Source organism: Macaca nemestrina, chromosome 1 (assembly GCF_043159975.1).
Source record: "Macaca nemestrina isolate mMacNem1 chromosome 1, mMacNem.hap1, whole genome shotgun sequence".
NCBI lineage: Eukaryota > Metazoa > Chordata > Mammalia > Primates > Cercopithecidae > Macaca > Macaca nemestrina.
Genome location: NC_092125.1, coordinates 206704264 through 206724710, shown reverse-complemented (window position 1 = coordinate 206724710; position 20447 = coordinate 206704264). Strand labels below are relative to the sequence as shown.

General features: G+C 51.3%; 1 protein-coding gene, 1 non-coding gene and 1 pseudogene across 4 annotated transcripts; all 3 read left to right on the top strand.

The window, feature by feature from the left end:
- Positions 1–4092: 4092 nt before the first annotated feature.
- LOC105494531 (transmembrane protein 222) lies at positions 4093–18025 on the top strand. 3 transcript variants are annotated; one of them, XR_011624215.1, is made up of 6 exons: positions 4093–4301; positions 12335–12419; positions 13683–13714; positions 15543–15866; positions 16982–17160; positions 17288–18025. XR_011624215.1 is itself a non-coding variant. In XM_011763035.3 (6 exons), exons 1-6 carry the CDS (start codon positions 4108–4110, stop codon positions 17067–17069), a joined length of 627 nt encoding a protein of 208 aa, XP_011761337.2. In that variant the 5' UTR covers positions 4093–4107; the 3' UTR covers positions 17070–18025. The 3 variants fall into 3 exon arrangements, 2 of the variants coding, with proteins under 2 accessions (XP_011761337.2, XP_011761336.2); XM_011763035.3 differs by having other exon boundaries at positions 15543–15639; positions 15736–15866; positions 16982–18025; XM_011763034.2 differs by having other exon boundaries at positions 16982–18025.
- LOC105494530 (actin, cytoplasmic 1-like) lies at positions 5093–12324 on the top strand (annotated as a pseudogene).
- On the top strand, positions 7130–7236 carry LOC112429077 (U6 spliceosomal RNA). Its single transcript, XR_003021207.2, has one exon. It is a non-coding gene; the product is annotated as a U6 spliceosomal RNA (small nuclear RNA).
- Positions 18026–20447: the final 2422 nt, after the last annotated feature.

The window sequence follows — 20447 nt, the reverse complement described above, 5'->3', positions numbered from 1 at the left end:
CTGGCATCCTTCCCTCCCCCAGCCAAACCCATAAGTGGATCCAGATGGTCATTCCTATTTTAGGTTGGGGTGTGTGTTGGGGGAGGGATAGCTCTGAAACCTATCAATCCTGTCCCAAGCTCAGCCATAACAGGAGCTTCCTCCAGGACCCTGCTGTGATCCTGTAAGCCTGGAAGGAAATATTAGTCTTTGATGGAGATTTCCCATCTGTTTATGGGTGATGAGGAAGCAACAGCAGAGGAGTCCAGGGCACAGGCCAGAGAGACTCTTACAATTGGGTGAGAGAACCAAGGTGTATATGTGAGAAGGAGCGTTCTGCAGGGATGAATCCATCATTTAAAAAAAAAAAAAAAAAAAAAGGCTGGGTGTGGTGGCTCACGCCTGTAATCCCAGCACTTTGGGAGGCTGAGGCGGGTGGATCACAAGGTCAAAAGATCAAGACCATCCTGGCCAACATGGTGAAACCCCATCTCTACTAAAAATACAAAAATTAGCTGGGTGTGATGTCGCGCGCCTGTAGTCCCAGCTACTTGGGAGGCTGAGGCAGGAGAATCGCTTGAACCCAGGAGGCAAAGGTTGCAGTGAGCCGAGATCATGCCACTGCACTCCAGCCTGATGATAGAGACTGTCTCAAAAAAAAAAAAAAAAAAAAAAGATCTTGTGGATGGGTTGTGGTGGGGGGCAAGCCAAACCTGGGAGACAGGCCCCAGAGGATCTGGCTTCTATCTCCAGGTACCTGGCTCTCCTCATGCCCCTGTTTCTGCAGCTGCCTAGGCCAAGGGTAGGATGATGTGGACCTTAGGAAAGGAGCCAGGGCTCTGTGGTCTGACCCTCTGCCTGAGCACTGTGCCCACCAACCCAAGCCCATTAAAAAGACTTGAGACACCAAGAGGTAGCAGGTAACAAGCTAGGTTCCTGCATTTAGACTGTAACCAGCATGTGATACCAAGCCTGTAAGTATTTGCTTTTCATTCAATTTAACAAATATTGATTAAACAAATACCATGTGCTAGGCACTATACTGGGCATTGGGTATACACATGTGAGCAAGACAAACGGAGTTTCCAGTCAAGTGGGGGAGGCAAATAGTATACAGCTACAAAGAAGCTATGAAGAAAAAGAACAGGCGATTAACAGAGGCTTTCTCATTTAGATTGGGAGGCCAGCGATGGGCTCTCTGAGAAAGTAGTATTTTATCTGAGACAAGAAGAATGAAAGCTAGCCACTTTAAGTGGGTAGGAGTAGTATTTCAGGCAGAGGGGAACAGTGTGTGCCAAGTCCCTGGAATATGAAGAAGTGCATGAGAGGAACTGAAAAAAAGGGCCAGGATGGCTGTAGTATAGTAAATAAGGAAGGGGCGTGGTCCAGATGGTGCAGGGCTTTGTGAGCCATGGTAAGATATTTGTGTTTCATACTAAGTGCAATGAGAAGCCATTGAAGGTTGGCAGATTAAATGTGGTACGTATATTAGTACTACCAAACTTATGGCAGGTCCTGAGAGACTTACTTTGGTTGGTTATTCATCAATACCTACAATAAATGTTTAAAGGGTACCCAGCAACCCTATGCTAGAATTATGGGTTGACAGTCATGGTAGAGAGATGTCTAAGGCACAGACCTTCCTCACAGCCTGTGGTCCAGAAGAGATTAGATAACTACAGTGATGGCTGGGCGCGGTGGCTCAAGCCTGTAATCCCAGCACTTTGGGAGGCCGAGACGGGCGGATCACGAGGTCAGGAGATCGAGAGACGATCCCGGCTAACACGGTGAAACCCCGTCTCTACTAAAAAATACAAAAAAATAGCCGGGCGAGGTGGCGGGCGCCTGTAGTCCCAGCTACTCGGGAGGCTGAGGCAGGAGAATGGCGTAAACCCGGGAGGCGGAGCTTGCAGTGAGCTGAGATCCGGCCACTGCACTCCAGCCTGGGTGACAGAGCAAGACTCCGTCTCAAAAAAAAAAAAAAAAAAAAAAAAAAAAGATAACTACAGTGATTGAATCAAGAAGTAATGTAATTTATTCTCAACAACTGTAAACTACACACCTAATCTATTCCAAACCCTGTGCTGGATGCTGGTTGTTGCCCTTCAAGGATCACACACTGCACAGGGGTCAAGGAGAGGTACAAATGTGCTCAAAGAATTTAGAGTGGGTTATAATCACTTTCTAACCCACCATAATCATTATCACACCTGTGAATCTGTGAGGTCTTTATAAACATCAATATATTCAATCATTTAATAAATCAGTAAACATCTAGTGGGCATATGCTTTGCACCAGGAACTGTGCCAGCTACTGAAGTCAAGGACCTTAGAGTTCCATAGCAGAGGCAGACATCCCCCACAAAAAAAACATGAAAATATTAGGTGCTAGAAACAGGACAGCAAGCTCTCCACAGATCAGCATTGAGGGAGGGTAATTCAATGGAAGAAGGACCTTCCCCAAATGGGAAGCTCCTAACTTCCTGAGTGCATTTGTCCATACCTTCCTTTACCTGATTACTCTTTCTGTTCTTTTTTCTTTAAGCCTGATTTTTAGTGGCAGTCTTCCTTCTGACTTTGGACTCTCCCCCACTTCCCCTCCCCACCCCAGTAGACTTCATTTCCTTTGTCTGTCTTGGTATCCTTTAAAAAGCCAAAAGGCGGCCGGGCGCGGTGGCTCAAGCCTGTAATCCCAGCACTCTGGGAGGCCGAGGCGGGCGGATCACGAGGTCAGGAGATTGAGACCATCCTGGCTAACACGGTGAAACCCCGTCTCTACTAAAAAAAAATACAAAAAACTAGCCGGGCGAGGTGGCGGGCGCCTGTAGTCCCAGCTATTCGGGAGGCTGAGGCAGGAGAATGGCGTAAACCCGGGAGGCGGAGCTTGCAGTGAGCTGAGATCCGGCCACTGCACTCCAGCCCGGGCGACAGAGCGAGACTCCGTCTCAAAAAAAAAAAAAAAAAAAAAAAAAAAAGCCAAAAGGCTCCAACATTTGAGCCTGGCTTCTCTGTAAGTATGGTTGTGTGTGATCTCAAACAATTAACTTTCCTGAGCCCGTTTTCCCATTTGTACAATGAAGGGATTGGATCACATCTAAGGCTTATCATTTACTCCAGTAAGTATTCACACTCTTGTACATAGTGCTCTGCACGGTCTTCCTTTCTTTGCACCGTTGCACCCATACCCCCACTCCCGTGCCACATGGCAGACATCAAGACTCAATAATATCCTATCTTCTAGCAGGTCTTCCCTGTATATACAATAAAATACATACACACACACACACACACACACGTGCGCACACACAATCGTAGTCTCTCATTACGCTACCACTACCTCGTGAGAGGACCACAGAATGAAAAGGGCAAGGGAGGTATAAGACTTGGGTTTGCGCCGGACGCGGTGGCTCACGCCTGTAATCCCAACACTTTGGGAGGCCAAGGTGGGCGGATCACAAGGTCAGAAGTTCGAGACCATCCTGGCTAACATGGTGAAACCCCACCTCTACTAAAAATACAAAACTTAGCCGGGCGTGGTAGCGCACGCCTGTAATCCCAGCTACTCGGGAGGCTGAGGCAGGAGGATCGCCTGCACCTGGGAGGTGGAGGTTGCAGTGAGCCGAGATCGTGCCATTGCATTCCAGCCTGGGCAACAAGAGCAAAAAATTCCGCCCCCCCCAAAAAAAAGACTTGGGTTTGAATCGTGGCCTCTCACCTCACCTCTTGAGCCTCAGTTTCTCACTTGTAACAGAAGGGAAATACCTAATTTGGATGTCTAATCAGTTTATGGGGATTAGAAACAATTCTTGTCAAGTGCTTGGCACCTAAGAAATGCTCAATAAATAGCGACTGTACCACACCTCCTAAGAGCCCTCAGCGTACTGAATTACAGAGTTCTTTATAAGTCTACGGCGCTAGACTGCGAACTGCCTGAGGGCATCCTTTCTGCAGCCGCGGGGCGTAAGCTGCAAAGACTCGGGGCTGGCAGGCCCAGACGGAGTGCGGCGGGGCTGGCCGGGCCCAGAAGGACGCGGCTCGGATTCCCGGGGGAAAGCAAAGCGGAGCGGACCCATCTCCCGGAAGTGACGCCACTAGAGCCGGGGCCAGTCGCAGCGGGGCGCGCGCAGCATGGCGGAAGCGGAAGGGGGTTCTCCGCTCTTGTTGCCGCCGCCGCCACCCCCGCCCAGGATGGCGGAAGTGGAGGCGCCGACGGCGGCCGAGACGGACATGAAGCAATATCACGGCTCCGGCGGCGTCGCCATGGACGTGGAACGGAGCCGTTTCCCCTACTGCGTGGTGTGGACGCCCATCCCGGTGCTCACGTGAGTCTCTTCCGGCATCCGCCTGGGGACGAGGAGGGCCCAGGGAGAACCGGAGTCCACGCGGTGTCCCTCGGCTGGCCCGGGCTAGCCTCCGGCCCCGACGCGCAGCAAGCCTTTTCCTCGGGTCTGGCCCGCACGTCTCGCCCAGTCACCAGAACCCCGCCGTCCATGCAGTGCCAATTTGTGCACACCGTTGGGACACGCTCCCTGCTCTCAATACACCTGGTGTAGCCGGGTAGAGAGTTGTAGGCCAGCAGGAAAGGGCAAGTGGCTGGGAGACTCGAGCTGTGAGTGTGTAGAAGAGGGAGTCCCTCATCGGATCTGAGGAGACATTTTTATTAATTCACTGGTTTATTCACTCATTGAGCAAATGCTTACTGGTCGCTTACCATATTCGACATCCTGCTGGGTCTGGGAGCAGGAGTGGGAGTTTGGTTGGGACCACACAAGATCCTGGGATGTCAACATTGGAAGGGCCCCCAGAGATCTGGAAGTCCAACCCTTTGTCTCACGTGCCATCTCAGTTGCAAAGCGGGTTTAGATCCCAGGTTGTCTGCCTCACAGACCAAAGTTCTTTCTATAACGTCAGCCTTTGTCAGGGGAGAAGCAGGTGTTCTGGTACCGCTTGCCGCCTTTTGGGAGGAGCTCTCATAAGGGGAGAGGTGGTTTGCCCTCCTGCTTCAGTCTTGACAGCTGATAAATATAACCTCTCCTCACCGTGCTGGACAGTTTGCCAAGCTCTTAAACATCCATTTTCTCAGAATTAAACATCCATTTTCTAAGGTGGGTTATCTTCTCAGATGGTGAAGCTGAGCTGCTTGTAGCATTAAGTGTCTTGATCAGGTTCGCACCCCAATAAGCAAAGGCATTAAGAACTCAGTTTTCTGATCTAACTTGCTCTTTGCCCTATGTTTTATCCACTCTCACCTGATGGGATAACTTGTTCCCCTGATATCAGTAACAGCCAAGTGGTGATGTGGAGAAGGGATCATTTGGGGCCTTAGGTGTTGCTGATTCTAAAAAGATCGTAGTTTTTGAATTATGTTAAAATACTTGAATTATTTTGTGTTTTCAAATACTTATGCACATAAGAGCATCCAACTGTTCTTTAAAAATAAAATCTTGGGCCAGGCGCCGTGGCTCATGCCTGTAATCCCAGCACTTTGGGAGGCCAAGGCAGGTGGATCGGGAGTTTGAGACCAGCCTGGCCAACGTGGTGATAAATTAGCTGGGCATAGTGGCACGTGCCTATAATCCCAGCTACTCTGGAAGCTAAGGCAGGAGAATTGCCTGAACCCGGCAAGTGGAGTTTGCAGTGAGCCGAGATTGCACCCCTGCACTCCAGCGTGGGCAACACAGTGAAACTCCGTCTCAAATAATGAAATAAAATCTTAGGAAAATGTGTACATTAATTCATTCAGTGTTCTTTTAACACATGTGCTAAGTGACCCCTGTGTTCCCAGATAGTTCTAGGTGATGTGAATATACAGTGATGAATAAAGGAGATATGGTCTTTACACCTTTGAGAGTTTAAGTCATAGTGGAAGGAGATAGACAGTAAATAAGTAAGCTAATAAAAGAGCACCTGATAGTGATTAGTGATGTGAAGAAAATAAAATATTAGTGTGAAAATAACAGGGAGGGGCCGGGTGTGGTGGCTCACACCTGTAATCCCAGCACTTTGGGAGGCCAAGGCAGGCGAATCACCTGAGGTCGGGAGTTCAAGACCAGCCTGACCAACATGGAGAAACCCCATCTCTACTAAAAATACAAAATTAGCCAGGGTGGTGGCGCATGCCTGGAATCTCAGCTACTCAGGAGGCTGAGGCAGGAGAATCGCTTGATCCCAGGAGGTGGAGGTTGCGGTGAGCCAAAATTGTGCCTTTGCACTCCAGCCTGGGCAACAAGAGCAAAACTCCGTCTCAAAAAAAAAAAAAAAAAAAGAAAGAAAATAACAGGGAGGGATCCTCAGGAAATGTATTGATTTTCTCAAAACTGTCTTGTGATCCTAAACTCTCTTTAGCCTTTCTTATTCTCAAAAACACCATTTGTGGCATGGTCCTCCACAGAGGGTGGTAGCAGCGTGAGGTGGAGGCACCACAATGCCTGATCATCTGGGCCAAAAGCAGCTCATAGCCCATTTCTGTTCAGATCTGTGTACAGGTGTTCATAAGACAAGATGAATAAGATGCTCTGTTCCTGTCAAACGGTTCATGTTCCCTTCTGTGTTAGTCCATTCTTGCACTAATACTTGAGACTGGATAATTTGTAAAGATAAGAGGTTTGATTGATTCATGCTTCTGCAGGCTATACGGGAAGCATAGCAGCTTCTGCTTCTGGGGAGACCTCAGGAAGCTTCCAGTCATGGTGTAAAGCAGAGGGGGAGCGAGGCATCTCACATGGCAGGATTAGGAGCAAGAGGGAGTGAGGGGGGAGATACTATACACTTTGAAACAACCAGATCTTGGGAAAACTCACTACCACGAGAACAGCACCAAAGGGATGGTGCTGAACCATTTATGAGAAAGCTAGCCTCATGATCCCACCACCAGGCCCCACCTCCAACATAGGGACTGCAGTTTGACAGGAGATTTGGTGGGGACAGATCCAAACCATGTCACCTTCAAAGGACTTAGCTCCAGCAGGAGGGAGGTAAAGGTCAATTAGCCATCGTAGTATTAGTGTATAGTGATGATTGCAGAGCTAGGCGTAGATGTGACACAAGGAACTCTCACCTGTCTTGAGGAGAGATCAGAGGAGGAAATGGAACCCAAAGATCTGTCTACCCTCTCAGAGATGTTGGTAATTCTGCATGAAAAACCAGTTTAATGCTCGCCTCGGCAGCACGTATACTAAAATTGGAACAATACAGAGAAGATTTGCATGGCCCCTGTGCCAGGATGACACGCAGATTCGTGAAGCATTCCATATTTTTGTCACCCTGGACTTCGAGCAGGAGATGGCCACTGTTGCATCCTCCTCCCTGAAGAAGAGCTACGAGCTGCCCGATGGCCAGGTCATCACCATCGGCAACAAGCGGTTCCAGTGTCTGGAGGCGCTGTTCCAGCCTTCCTTCCTGGGTATGGAATCTTGCGGAATCCACGAGACCACGTTCAACTCCATCATGAAGTGTGACGTGGACATCCGCAAAGACCTGTACACCAACGTGGTGCTGTCCGGCGGCACCACCATGTATCCGGGCATCACCGACAGGATACAGAAAGAGATCAACGCCATGGCACCCAGCACCATGAAGATCAAGCTCATAGTGCAAGTACTCGATGTGGATCAGCGGCTCCATCCTGGCCTCACTGTCCACCTTCTAGCAGATGTGGATTAGCAAGCAGGAGTACAAGTCAGGCCCCTCTGTCGTCCACTGCAAATGCTTCTAAATGGACTGCGAGCAGATGCATAGCATTTGCTGCATGGGTTAATTCAGAAGTGTAAATTTGCCCCTGGCAAATGCATACACCTCATGCTAGCCTCACGAAACTGTAATAAGCCTTCGAAAAGAAATTGTCCTTGAAGCTTGTATCTGATATCAGCACAGGATTGTAGAACTTGTTGCTGATTTTGACCTTGTATTCAAGTTAACTGTTCCCCTTGGTATTTGTTTAATACCCTGTACGCATCTTTGCTTTCAACCCTTAGTACATGTGGCTTGGTCACTGCATGGTAAGGTCAGAACGTGCTTGTGGAAGACAAGCCTGTGGCTTGGTGAGTCTGCGTGGCCAGCAGTCTCCAATCTGTGCAGGGTATTAATATATCATGGCTGAGTGTTCTGGGATTTCTCTGGAGGCTGGCAAGGGCTCCTGAACCAGTTGTTTCTGTCCTGCGGGTCTGTCAGGGTTGGCAAGTCAAAGCCATAGGACCCAGTTTCCTTTCTTAGCTGATGTTTTCCTGCCAGAACACTGTGGGCCGTTACTTGCCTTGAGTTGGAAGCGGTTTGCATTTACACCTGTAAATATATTCATGGTTCTAATTTATGTAAGGTTTTTTGTATGCAGTTCTCAATTCTTTAAAGAGATGAGAACAGATTTTGGTTTTCTACTGTTACGTGAGAACATTAGGCCCCAGCAGCACGTCATTGTGAAGGAAAAATAAAAGTGCTGCAGTAACCAAAAAAAAAAAAAAAAAAAAAGAAATAAAAACCAGTTTAATGGCTGCTGCTACTAAAAAAACAGCTAGATTAGATGCTTCCTCTGTCCTAAACATTGTATGTTCACTCATTCAATCCTTATGTCAACCTATGAAAATAGATACTGTTGTCCCCATTTTATAGATGAGGAAGTAAGGCTTAGAAGCCAGTGTGGGGCTTTTTTGCTGAGTTAGCCTACCTTCCCAGATTGAGCTCCAGGGTGAGTGAGTCATTTATTCATTCATTAAATCTTTATAAAGCACCTATTATATACTAGATCCTGAATAGAAGTTAGTCCACAAAGCGGCTCTGGACCTGCCTTCCTGAAGCTTCCAGGCTGACAAACCACTTTGAGGGTTTCTTCTCTGGGGCTTCCAGCCTTTACTCTGATTTCCATCAGCTGCTGCCAGCACAGCTGTGGCGTGTGGAATCCTGGTTGGACCCAGACTTCCTCCCAAGCAGATGAAAGGAATGGGGGCAGAGATGGGGGTGGAGGGCAGTCCTGAGATCAGGATGAGCTACTTTCCCATAATCCTGAGTGTTCATCCTGTGGCCTATGGATCTTCTGCAACTTATTCTATGTTAGTGCAGTCAGTCAGATAGTGCTTATGTATTGAATACCTCGAGATGACAACACTGAGCAGCTGCCAAGCAGAAAGCAGGGTCCTAGGCACTGTGTAAATGGATAAGTCTAGCCATTTAATCCTCACAGTAGCTCCTCATTAAGGTAATTTTTACTATCCACAGAGAGATGAGAATGAGTAACTTGCCCAGAACAAAGTCAAGCCTCAACCCAGATGATATCTGAGCGTGACTTCACTCTTGGTGTGTGTTTGTTGTTTTTAATTTTTTATTTGTTTGTTTATTTATTTATTCATTTATTTAGAGACAGAGTCTTGCTCTGTCACCCAGGCTGGAGTGCAGTGGCGTGATCTCAGCTCACTGCAACCTCCGCCTCTGGGGTTCAAGTGATTCTCGTGCCTCAGCCTCTCGAGTAACTGGGACTACAGGCACACGTCACCATGCCCAGCTAATTTTTGTATTTTTAATATAGGCAGGGTTTCCCCATGTTCGCCAGGCTGGTCTTGAACTCCTGACCTCAAGTCATCCACCGGCCTCTGCCTCCCAAAGTGCTGGGATTACAGGTGTGAGCCACTGAGCCTGGCCTTGGCTTACTGCAACCTCAACTTCCTGGAATCAAGCGATCCTCCAACTAATTTTTAGATTTTTTTTTAGATACAGGGTCTCACTGTGTTGCCCAGGCTGGCCTCAAATTCCTGGGCTCAAGCAATCCAACTGCCTTGGCCTTCCAAAGTGCTAGGATTACAGGCGTGAGCCACAGCACCCAGACCCTGACTCCACTCTTAAATGCAGGATGTTCATTCATTATTTAGTCAACAAATATTTAGTGAGTTGCAGCTATATGCAGGCACTGCCGTAATAAACAAGACAAAATCCTTGCTGTCTCCGAGCTTATGTGCTAGTGGAGAGACAGCATGTAAATAACTGAGATAATTTTGGATAGTAGTAGATACTATGAGGGAAGTAAAGCATTGTAGTGGAATCTGGGATTGGGTGGCTGTGCAGGAAGACACCGTTCAGGCAAGACCTCCGAAGCTGACAGTGAGGCTGAGGCCTAATCAGTGAGGAGTTAGCTGTGCCATGCTCTTGGGGAAGAGTGTTGCAGACGGTGGAGGGGGCAGATACAGAGAAAGCATGGGGTGGGAGGATTCGGCATGTTTGAGGAGCCACAAGCAGGCAGTGTAGCTAGAGAGGGGAGTAAGAAGAGGTTCGAGGGATAATTACCGCCACAGTGTTGGAAGAAGTTTGAAGTGTATTATAAGTGTAGTAGGAAGCCATTAATGGGCATTGAGCAGGGGAATGATGGAATCTGAATTCAGTTCTCAAAAGACCACTCTGTCCCCAACATCCTCTCAAGCGCTGAAGCTGTAGACCCGGAAGACCCCTGTCCTGTCAGTCGTAAACTCTCCAGTCTTCATTTGAAAGATCTTTTGAATCCATGTGCTTTTCACCACCCTGCCCGGATCCTCTAGTCAGGACCTCCGTCATCTCTTGCCAGTGGTACAGCAGTGGCCCCTGAGCTGACCTCTCCCCCTTTCATTCTTGCGGGCACATGCACCACTTTCTTGCTCTGCAGTGGTGTTTTCTGCCTGTCGATGTTCTGTCCTTTCACAGGTCAAGGTTAAAAGTCACCTCCTCTGTGAAATCTTTACTGACTCCACCCCAGTCCCCTGTAACTGCTTTTTTGAACTGCCTCTCTGGAGGCTTGGCCTCCACCCCTAGCCAGGTGCTTTGTGCTTGTGCCCAGACAGCATTGAGGCCAGGACCTGGCCACTGGCCCTGTGAGTTCTCCTTAAACTGGATCAGTCTCTCCAGCACCCAGGTCCTGTAGGGCCATGGTTCTTAGAACGCAGACAGGTCTGGGGTTCCTATGTGTGGCATATTGGGGTGCATCTGGGATTTGTTGTTGTTTTTTAATGCCCATGTTTTTTTTTAAAAGGAACTTTTATTTCCTGGCATACACTATGCTTCTGTTCCAATTTCTACCCTTGCACATTCTGTTTCTTCGTTATTTTCTCAGGGAAGCCTTTCCTGAACTCCCCCACCCACATTGGTGTCATGGCCGCCCACCTTTTTTTTTTTTAACTTTCTTATTGAGGTATAACTTATGTACCGAACGGTGCACGAATCTCAGGTATACAGCTGAAAGAATTTTTGCATATCACACACTCATGTAACCACCACCCAGACAGAGGCTAGAAAGCATTGCCAACACCCACAGGACCCCCTTGTGCCCTCGCAGTCAGTTCTACCAGAGATTCCACCCTGCTGTGGACCTCTAGCCGTAGATCAGTTTTGCCTTTTCTTGGACTTCGTGTAAACAGAGTGCTGTGTTATGTACTCTGTGTAAGATTTCCTTCATTCACCCTTATGTCTGTGAAAGCCTATGTTGTGTGTATCAGAAGTTACACTCCAAAAAAAAAAGAAGTTACACTCTTTTTCATTATTATGGACTATTTCAATGTATAACTATACCACACTTACTCATTGTACTGTTGGACATTTGGATTCTTTATAGTTGTTTTTATCAATTTTATTGAATTATAGTTTATATACAATAAAATGTACACATTTTAAGAGTACAGTTCAATGAGTTTTGGCAAATGTTATTTCCCAGGGGTGAGGGCAAAGAGGGCTCCAAAAGTGAAGCTGCTGAGGCATAGAGTATAGTGCCAAACTGTTTTCCCCAATGGTAGAAACAGTCCGGGCGCGGTGGCTCACGCCTGTAATTCCGGCACTTTGGGAGGCTGAGTCAGGCAGTTCACTTGAGGTTGGGAGTTCGAGACCAGCCTGGCCAACATGATGAAACCGCGTGTCTGCTAAAAATACAAAAATTAGCCAGGCATGCTGGCATGCACCTGTAGTCCTAGCTACTCAGGTGGCTGAGGCAGGAGAATTGCTTGAACCCGGGAGGTGGAGGTTGCAGTGAGCCAAGATTATGCCACTGTACTCCAGCCTGAGCGACAGAGTGAGACTCTGTTTAAAAATAAATAAATAAGTGGTAGAAACAGTTCATCCCTCCCACCAGCAATGAATGAGAGAGCTCTGGTTGTCCCTTGCCCTCACCTGCATCGGTGTTGCTGTCGTTTGAGTTACAGCTGTCCTGGTGGGATGCCGAGGTATCCCATTGTGCTGTCAGTTTGCAGTTGCCCTTGTCTGTGCTTCCCCAGCCCTCTGAATCACCCGAATGGCCATTCATCAACGAAACGTAATATTCACATGCTTCTGTGCGGTATGAAGCGTCCCCAGCATCTGTCTTAACTGGCTGAAAGATCCCCTAAGCTCTGTCCCTTCCCTGTCCTTTTCCTCACAGGTGGTTTTTCCCCATCATCGGCCACATGGGCATCTGCACATCCACAGGAGTCATTCGGGACTTCGCAGGCCCCTACTTTGTCTCGGTGAGTCCCCATTCTGCCCACCCTGGGGGGTCCAAGGTTTAAGTGGAAGGCTGTCCTGTCTTGCCTGTAGGCTTCCTGTCTCCCCAGACCCAGGAGAACACAGATAACCCGCAGTCCTGGCCCTGGCCCTGTACCCCTCACCAGTGTTTGACCCCTTTCCCCCTTCTCTTGCCTCCAGGACAGGCCGGGAGGGCAGTGTGGCCAGAAGGATTCTTAAGTAACTGACCCAGCCCTTTGCCCCCACCCCTGGGGTACCGAGACATGGGTAGGGATTAGAGGCAAGAGTGGAGAGTCAGACCATCCAGGAACCACATCTCTGGACCTTCAGAAGGTGGGAGTCAAGGTGGGGGGACAGGGGAGGCTGATACGGTTCCCTGGGTGTGGTCATGGAGAAGAGGGGGTGGGGCTTTAGAATGAACCAGCTGTGTTCTCAGGTCTGTTCCCTGGGGATGTGACCGAGACTGGTCCAGTGGGCCAGCAGCAGAGAAGCATGCATCATCCTGTCTCCAGGTGTCAGAGACTGGACTGAAGGGGTGTGGTGGCACCAACCTATTTATATTAATAGTTGTCATGATCATCTTAACACGACAAAGGTCTGTCACTTTGTACTTAAAAATACTTTCACATCCATTACTTTGTCATATATTTTTATGGTGATTAATCATTGGCCAGGTCTGTCAGCAGGGTCTCCCTGATCTGAACCCAGAGTCTGTCTCTGTGTAACTCCTGTACCCCAGGTCTAATGTGATGAGTCTAGGACTTCACTGCAGAGTCTCCCTCACAGGAAGTCCCTCTGGGCCCAGGGCCTCCGCCCTGCTATGAATGCAGTCAGACTGCTGGGTGCGGAAATGGGCTCCATGTGGGCCACCACTGCTGAGTCTGGAGGCCAGACCATGATGGAAACCTCCTGCTGGTCCTCAAAGATCAGAGAAGACTGACCAGAGAACTTGGAGAAAATGAGGCCCAGAGAGGGCAAGAGAATTCCTGGGTGCTACACGAAGGGACAGTGGCAGTTGGAGCCCTAGGTCTTTGATCTCTGATGCAGTGCTCTGTGCACTTGTGCCACACTGCCTTCTTCCTGCAGAACAGCCGCTAGCTCTTCAGATGCCATGCCAGCCCCAAGGCAGGACCCAGGCACCACTTCTGGCCCCCCCACCCCAGACATACCCCCTTCTAAGTCACTGCGCTTCCACCACCTACCCAGGTTTGTCATCTGGCCCCAATGTAAGTTCTTTACTGACCTCTGCTTTTGTCCCTCAACAGGAGGACAATATGGCCTTTGGAAAGCCTGCCAAGTAAGTGATGAACACCCATGTGACTGGCTCTAGAGGCAGGTTGCTCCTGCCCAGGTGGGCCAGGCCTTCTGGGGCACAGTAGGGGACAGCACCCTGAGGAAAGAGTATTTGGGGTGGAGGGGGAGTCAGCCAGGGTCCACCAGAGCATGGCAGCCCCATACGGAGTGCCTACCGCACCAGCCCCTGGCTAGGGCCTTTACCTGTAGACCATCTGGGCCTTACCACAGCTCTTCAGGTTTGTATGTTCAACTCCATGGCAAGGGTGAGGAAAGGGAAGGGACTTGGTCAGGGTCACACAGGAAGTGGCAGAGCTGGGACCCACACCCAGATCTCTCTCCCTCGAGACTCACTCTCCCGCCCTTTGGGAACAAATGAGCTATGGAAGGTAGAAGAGAGGCATTGTTTGGAGCTCTGCTGGAAAGTTCTGGTTGGAGAGAATAAAAACTGTTCAGCCTTTTGGGAGCTATTGCTGGTTTGGTTTTGGGACATTTTGTCTTCATCTTTGCAGTCTTGGGTGCCCACCTCAGCTGCGGGCCTGGTGACAGTGCCTCAGTCATCAGTGTCCTCAGGTGACCTGTTGCCCAAGGCTGCACTGGGGGGAGGGACTGGGCCAAGGAGGAGTTGGTGTCCCACACAGCCGAGATGGCCTGGAGCAGGGCTTCCTGCTGCCTGCTCTGGCTTCCTCCGGCAGGCGGCAGTGTGGTCCAGGAGCCTCTGGGCCGCCAGGTATTCGCTGCCAGCTGCTCTTCAAGGACAGCTTTAAGGGCATCATTTTCCAAGCAGTAGCCCCTAAGCGGCCCCAGTCCAGGCCGTGGTCTCTAGACTCCTCCACCAAGCCATTCCCCTACACAACAGCCAGGGGGCACCCTGACCTCCTAGCTCTCCTTGGCCTGAGACCCACCGGGCACTCTGGTGCTTGGAGCCTCACCCACCTTGAGGTTTATGGGCTTTAGCACCATCAGCTTCCCTCCCACTCACCCTGGCAAGCTGCATGGGAGACAGGGAGAGTGCTTGCTGCTGGGTAAACTCCCCACATGATGTGGCCTCACCTGCATCTCCAGCCTTAGCTGCCAGCATTCCATCACCGTGTTCCTCCTTCCGCATCCTCCAGGAGGGCTCAGTCACTTCGGTTATGGGACACACTGCACAATTTTATGCCTCTCACTTAGCTTAAGCTGTTCTCTTGGCCTGGAATGCCCACCTCTTCTTTCTTTGCCTGGCTAACCCTCTTCCTTCAGACTGGACCCAGGTGTCACCTCCAGGAAGCCGTCTCACACCCCATCTTAGTCCTTCTGGCTGCCATAACAAAATCTCATCGATTGGGTATCTTAGAAACAGCAGAAATGTATTTCTCACAATTCTGAAGACTGGACAGTCCTGGGTGCAGGTGCTGGTAGAGTCAGTGTCTAGTGAGGACCTGAGGTGCCTTCCCACTGTGTCCCCCCGTGGTGGAGGGGTGAGGGGTCTCCCTCAGGGCTCTTTTATAAGGACATGGATCCCATTCATGAGAGCTAATCACCTCCCAAAGGCCCCACCTCCTCATACCATCACCTTGGGGGTTAAGATTTCAACATATGAATTTGGTGGGGACACAGACTCTCAGAGCATAGCACCCCTAACTTCATTCCATATCCCCCCAGGATCCCCCATGGCACCGGCCACCTCACCCTATGTCACAGTTGACTGCCACGTGACACCCCAGATGTGGTTCACTGCACACCTTGGCACCCAGCTCAGGCCCGGGCACAGGGCAGGCCTCAGACGACATGCGTAGAGCTGAGGGCACAAAGGAGCCAAGTCAGTTTCCAGAGCCCTTCTCTCCCACCAGGTACTGGAAGTTGGACCCTGCTCAGGTCTATGCTAGCGGGCCCAACGCGTGGGACACGGCTGTGCATGATGCCTCTGAGGAGTACAAGCACCGCATGGTAGGTGGGCCAGGGCGGCACCAGCACTCCCCAGGCTGGGACCAGGGGGGAGACTCCCTTGCAGCCTGTCCTGACCAGCCCTTCCGGTGCCTCCAGCACAATCTCTGCTGTGACAACTGCCACTCACACGTGGCATTGGCCCTGAATCTGATGCGCTACAACAACAGCACCAACTGGAATATGGTGACGCTCTGCTTCTTCTGCCTGCTCTATGGGAAGTACGTCAGGTGAGCTGCCCTCTTGCCCGCCCACCCACACGCTGCGCAGAGGCTGCTCTCCCAAGGATCCTAGAAAGACCATTCCTGGCGAACTTCAGTCAGCCGGGACAGTTGGAACATCTAGATGCCAGTTGGAGCCGTGGTGGTTCTAGAGTGACGAGCTAAGGGCCTGGTGGAGAGGGAGGTGGCTGTACTGGAGTCCAGCTCCACCTGGGCCCCAAATGCAGCTCTGGCACTTACCCGCTGTGAGACCATGGGCAACTGCCTTGGTCTCTCTGAGCCACAGCTGTCCTTGGTGAAATGCAGACAATGATTCCGGCGCCTCAGGGAGGCTTCTACAGATACCTGTGCTCCGGTAGAGTGAGCAGATAGATCCTCTCAGAATGACTGCCTCCACAGGTCCCTTCCCAGGCAGAGAGGTTGAGTGAGTCGCCCATGGTCCCCACAGCATGGCCACAGCAGAGCCCAGACTCGTGAGCCAGCATAGGCTAGTGCTGATCTGGCCGCCTCTCCAAGCTTTCCTCTTAGCCATGTTCATCATTAAGAGCTTCTGAAAAGCAGACTTTTAGGGATATTTTTAAGTACTGCATGGCTTTTAGAAGTCCCGTGAGAATAACTGTTGTCACACATAGGTTGAACTCAGGCCGCCGGCTCCCAGCTGCTTTGCTGCAGCCACAACACTGCTGACCCCTGCCAGCCCCAGACCTCCCAGTAGTCCCCATTATGAAGTCCGTGGGCAGAGGGCACATGTGGCTTCCATACCAAAACTGCAATTCCTGGTCCTCTTGCTGGAGACCTCACCCCAGAGGTGGGTGGCTATAGATGGAGCCAGTGAAGCCTAGAAAGGGGGAGCATGTCTCCTGTTCCCAACCATCGAGGTGTCCGTAAATCTCCACCAGGAGCGTGGAGCAGCCCCTGACCAGGACCATAGCTGGTGATCCCCCATAGTGAGCAACCAGGCCCACCCTGCTTCCTTGATTGACCAAGTTTGGGGTGAGGGGTTGGTTGTAGGGTTTTCCTTAGGGATGGCAGCACCATCAGGGTCTGTGGGTGCACAGGGCTGTGGGCCGCATACCTGCTCACCAGGCCCTGCCCACCTATGCTCTCTCCTTTCTCTCTGTCAGTGTTGGGGCCTTCGTGAAGACCTGGCTGCCGTTCATCCTTCTCCTGGGCATCATCCTCACCGTCAGCTTGGTCTTTAACCTCCGGTGATGGCTGCTCTGTGGCCCCGCACCCGCCAGGGTCCCGAGGAAACAGCCGCCATCCCTTTTGGTTCCAGATTTTTTTCTCCTCACCCCAAAAGGCACGGTTGGGCCTGCTGTTGTGGACCGGGGATCGGGGCTGGCAGGATGGAAGGGCTGAGAACCAGCATGAGGTGGGGGTTTGTTGTCTCCCTGCCTCTCAGAAGCACCCTGTTCCCTCCTCCCCAGGCCTGTGACTCCGGCCCTGGAAGGCCCTTTGTTCTTCTGTTGAAAGGGCCTTGTCTTCCCTCTGTAAAGCTGCTCCCGTCACTGCCTGCTGGGGTCCTGCCTCAGCCCAGCCCAGAACGGGGAGAGGAGGACATTTGGGCTCACCTGTCAAGGTGGCCTTGGGACCAGAGCTGGATTGGGAGCCTGTCCTGCATTAGCTCTGGTCCCAGCATGGGGTGGGGTACACTTAGTAGTCTCTATAAGCCAAGCTGCCCTAGGACCTTCACCAGTGGCCTCTAGAATGGTCCGGAGGGGCTGGCTGGTCCCTTTGTCAGACTTCTGCCGGCAACTGCCCTGGGGGACGTGTGTGCCCACCTGGCATCCTCCAGCCCATGCAGTCCTCTCTTCACTGTCCCACGGCCTCCCAGTGCCTCCCAGCATTGGACCCATCTACCCCTGCAGTTTGGGGCCAGAGAGGTGAGTGGACCTGACAAGTGCCAGAGTGACTGTGTAGACAGAGCAGTGTAGACAGCACTCAGCCCCAGCCCCAGGTGTGGACGTCACGCTGGTGATGGCTCCCCTGGGTGGCCTGCCAGCACAGCCAGTGCCATCAGGGAACTGAAGGGGCTGTCCACCGCCTAACTCCAGCTCCCCCTTTCTTCACGTCACCAAGGCCCTGTGCCGCCCGCCTCACCCCTCTGCTCTGTGGATTCCTTTGGGAAGGGTTCCGGGGCAGGACAATAAAGACTTTTGACTCCAGTTGGTGCCCTGTCATTGTTTTCTCCCTCTCTGGGGCCCCCTCGCCCCTCAGCTCATAGCGTCTTGGTATTCTTGGGACCCTCTTACCCTTGACAAGGGTCTGGTTGCCAGCACCATGGTTGAGTCTGTGTCCAATGCCTGGAGCCATCAGCATCCCTCAGGTATATCCCGCCCCTGCAGTTTGGGAATTCCCTGCCATTCTACATTCCCTTCCAAAGCTTTCCTCTTGAGGCAGGTGAGCATTGAAACCCCTTCCATTGTCCCTGTTGGGAAGGACTTGTAGGATTGGGGTTAAGGCTGAGTAGGGCCTCCACTGCTGTCCCCACCGCCCCCAGGGGTGCAGAGTTGGGGATGAGCTAAGAGCACTGCCAGCCTCTGGCCCCTGTATCCATCCAGCCCTCGCCTACCTCTGATCCTTTGCTCTCCACCGTCCCTCTCATGGCGGCCCTGCCTAACCAAGGCCCAACTTAAAAGCTGCTTCCTCCCTGAAGCCTTTCCCAATCCTGTCCATGCATCACTTAAGTTGAACTAGCCAAGGATTTGGTCTCGAAGGTGACCTTGAGGACATGCTCTAGCAGCTAACCATGGAGTCCCTGGTCAGGCATCTGCCAGCTCACCCCAGACCCTGTAGTGCTGTGGTCTCCAAGCCTGAGACTTCTCCAGGGCAAGGCAGAGGTGCCCTCTCCCCACTTCAGAGCAATTCCATTTACTTTTCTTTTTTCTCCTTTTTCTTTATTTTTTGGGAGACAGAATCTCACTCCGTTGCCCAAGCTGGAGTGCAATTGTGCGTTCTCAGCTCACTGCAACGCCTGCCTCCTGAGTTCAAGTAATTCTCATGCCTCAGCTTCCCAAATAGCTGGGATTACAGGTGCCTACCATACAAATATTAATTTGTATTTTTAGGAGAGGCAGGGTTTTACCATGTTGGCCAGGCTGATCTTAAACTCCTCAGGTGACCCGCCTGCCTCAGCCTCCCAAAATGCTGAGATTATAGGCAGAAGCCATTATTTTCAGTAGAGACAGGGTTTCACCATGTTGACCAGGCTGGTCTCAAACTCCTGACCTCGTGATCTGCCTGCTTCGGCCTCCAAATGTGCTGGAATTACAGGTGTGAGTTACCGTGCCCGGCCTAAGTCCCTGTCTCTCAAAAAAAAAAAAGTCACCAACAGCGAGTGCTTACTCTGTGTTAGGCCTTGTGATGAAATATCGTCTTAGCCTCACAACAGCCCCACAACAAGGTAGATGCCACCATCCCATTTTACAGATGAAGAAGTAAGCAGAGAAGTGATTTGCTCCAGGTCACAGAGGTAGGAAAAGTGGAACCATGGTTCAAACCCAGCAGCTGGGCTCCAGCGCCCCCACTCAGAGCCACCCTGTGCGATGCCCTCACTGGAGCACAGGGGTGGAAATGAGAGGTGCTGTGATGCGAAAGGAGAATGACCGCGGAGGTGAAAAGCTCTCCTGGCGGCAGCAGGCCTGTGAGATGGCTATTGTCCCCGCTTCATAAAGGAAGAGAGTGAGGCTTACAGGGATTGTCATTGATCCCAGGCCACAAGGGAACCATGCGGCAGAGCCAGATTTTAACCCAGATCTGCTGGCCTCTAGCACCCTGCCTCTTAACAGAGGGACGTTGCCTAGAGACTGGCTGCAGTGCAGGGGCACTGAACTCTGGAGGAGGCTGAGCGAGTCCTAGAGCTGGGGAAAAGTATTCCCACAGGGAGCACAGAAGGCCCAGGGGTGTTGAAGGACAGGAAATAGTCCGTAGCTAAGGCTCTACGGGTATAGGTGATGAAGGGGAGAAAGCCAGAGTAAGGGCAGCAATCCTGAGGGTCAGGCTGAGGGCCAGGCTGTCCTGGGAAGTGGTGAGGCTTCCATCTCAGGACGTGTCTAAATGGGACTGGACTGGTTTGGAAATGTGTGAATGGGCCCGAGGGATGGCCTGGCTGTCTGCTGGCACGTTCCAAACCAGAGGATGACAAAGAAAAGTATGTTCGAAAGCTGTGCAACAAAGGGCCAGAGGGGCCTCGTGTGGCCACAGGGAGGCAGGAGAAGAGGAGGCTTCCAGAAGAGGCTGAGCGGGGACTGAGACCTGGGCAGGGGGAGGACAGTGGAGACAGACAGATGGGAGGGCACCTGGAGTGAAGTGTGGACAGCACCCGGAGGTGGCAGGAAGCAGCAGGAGGCCAGGGGCCAGGATGATGGGGGCTGGTTAGAGGTGGAAACTTGGAAATAGGTTTCAAGTGGTGAAGAGGCCAGATGAATGCAGGTTGAAACACAGCAGGAGAGATGGCTGGAAGTATCAGCGTCAGGGAGTCACAGCTATAGGAAGGACAGGAGAACAGAGAAAGGAAGGGAAATTTAGAAACCCGAAGACCAGATAATGAAGTTTCATGCCTTCCAGGAGGGAGGGCTGCTGAGAGGT

Excerpts from the sequence above, each read along its gene's own strand:
- LOC105494531 (XM_011763034.2), top strand. The coding sequence starts at position 4,108 with ATGGCGGAAGCGGAAGGGGGTTCTCCGCTCTTGTTGCCGCCGCCGCCA. Across the intron at positions 12,420-13,682 it reads CAGGCCCCTACTTTGTCTCG|GAGGACAATATGGCCTTTGG; the intron begins GTGAGTCCCCAT and ends GTCCCTCAACAG. Across the intron at positions 13,715-15,542 it reads GCCTTTGGAAAGCCTGCCAA|GTACTGGAAGTTGGACCCTG; the intron begins GTAAGTGATGAA and ends CTCTCCCACCAG.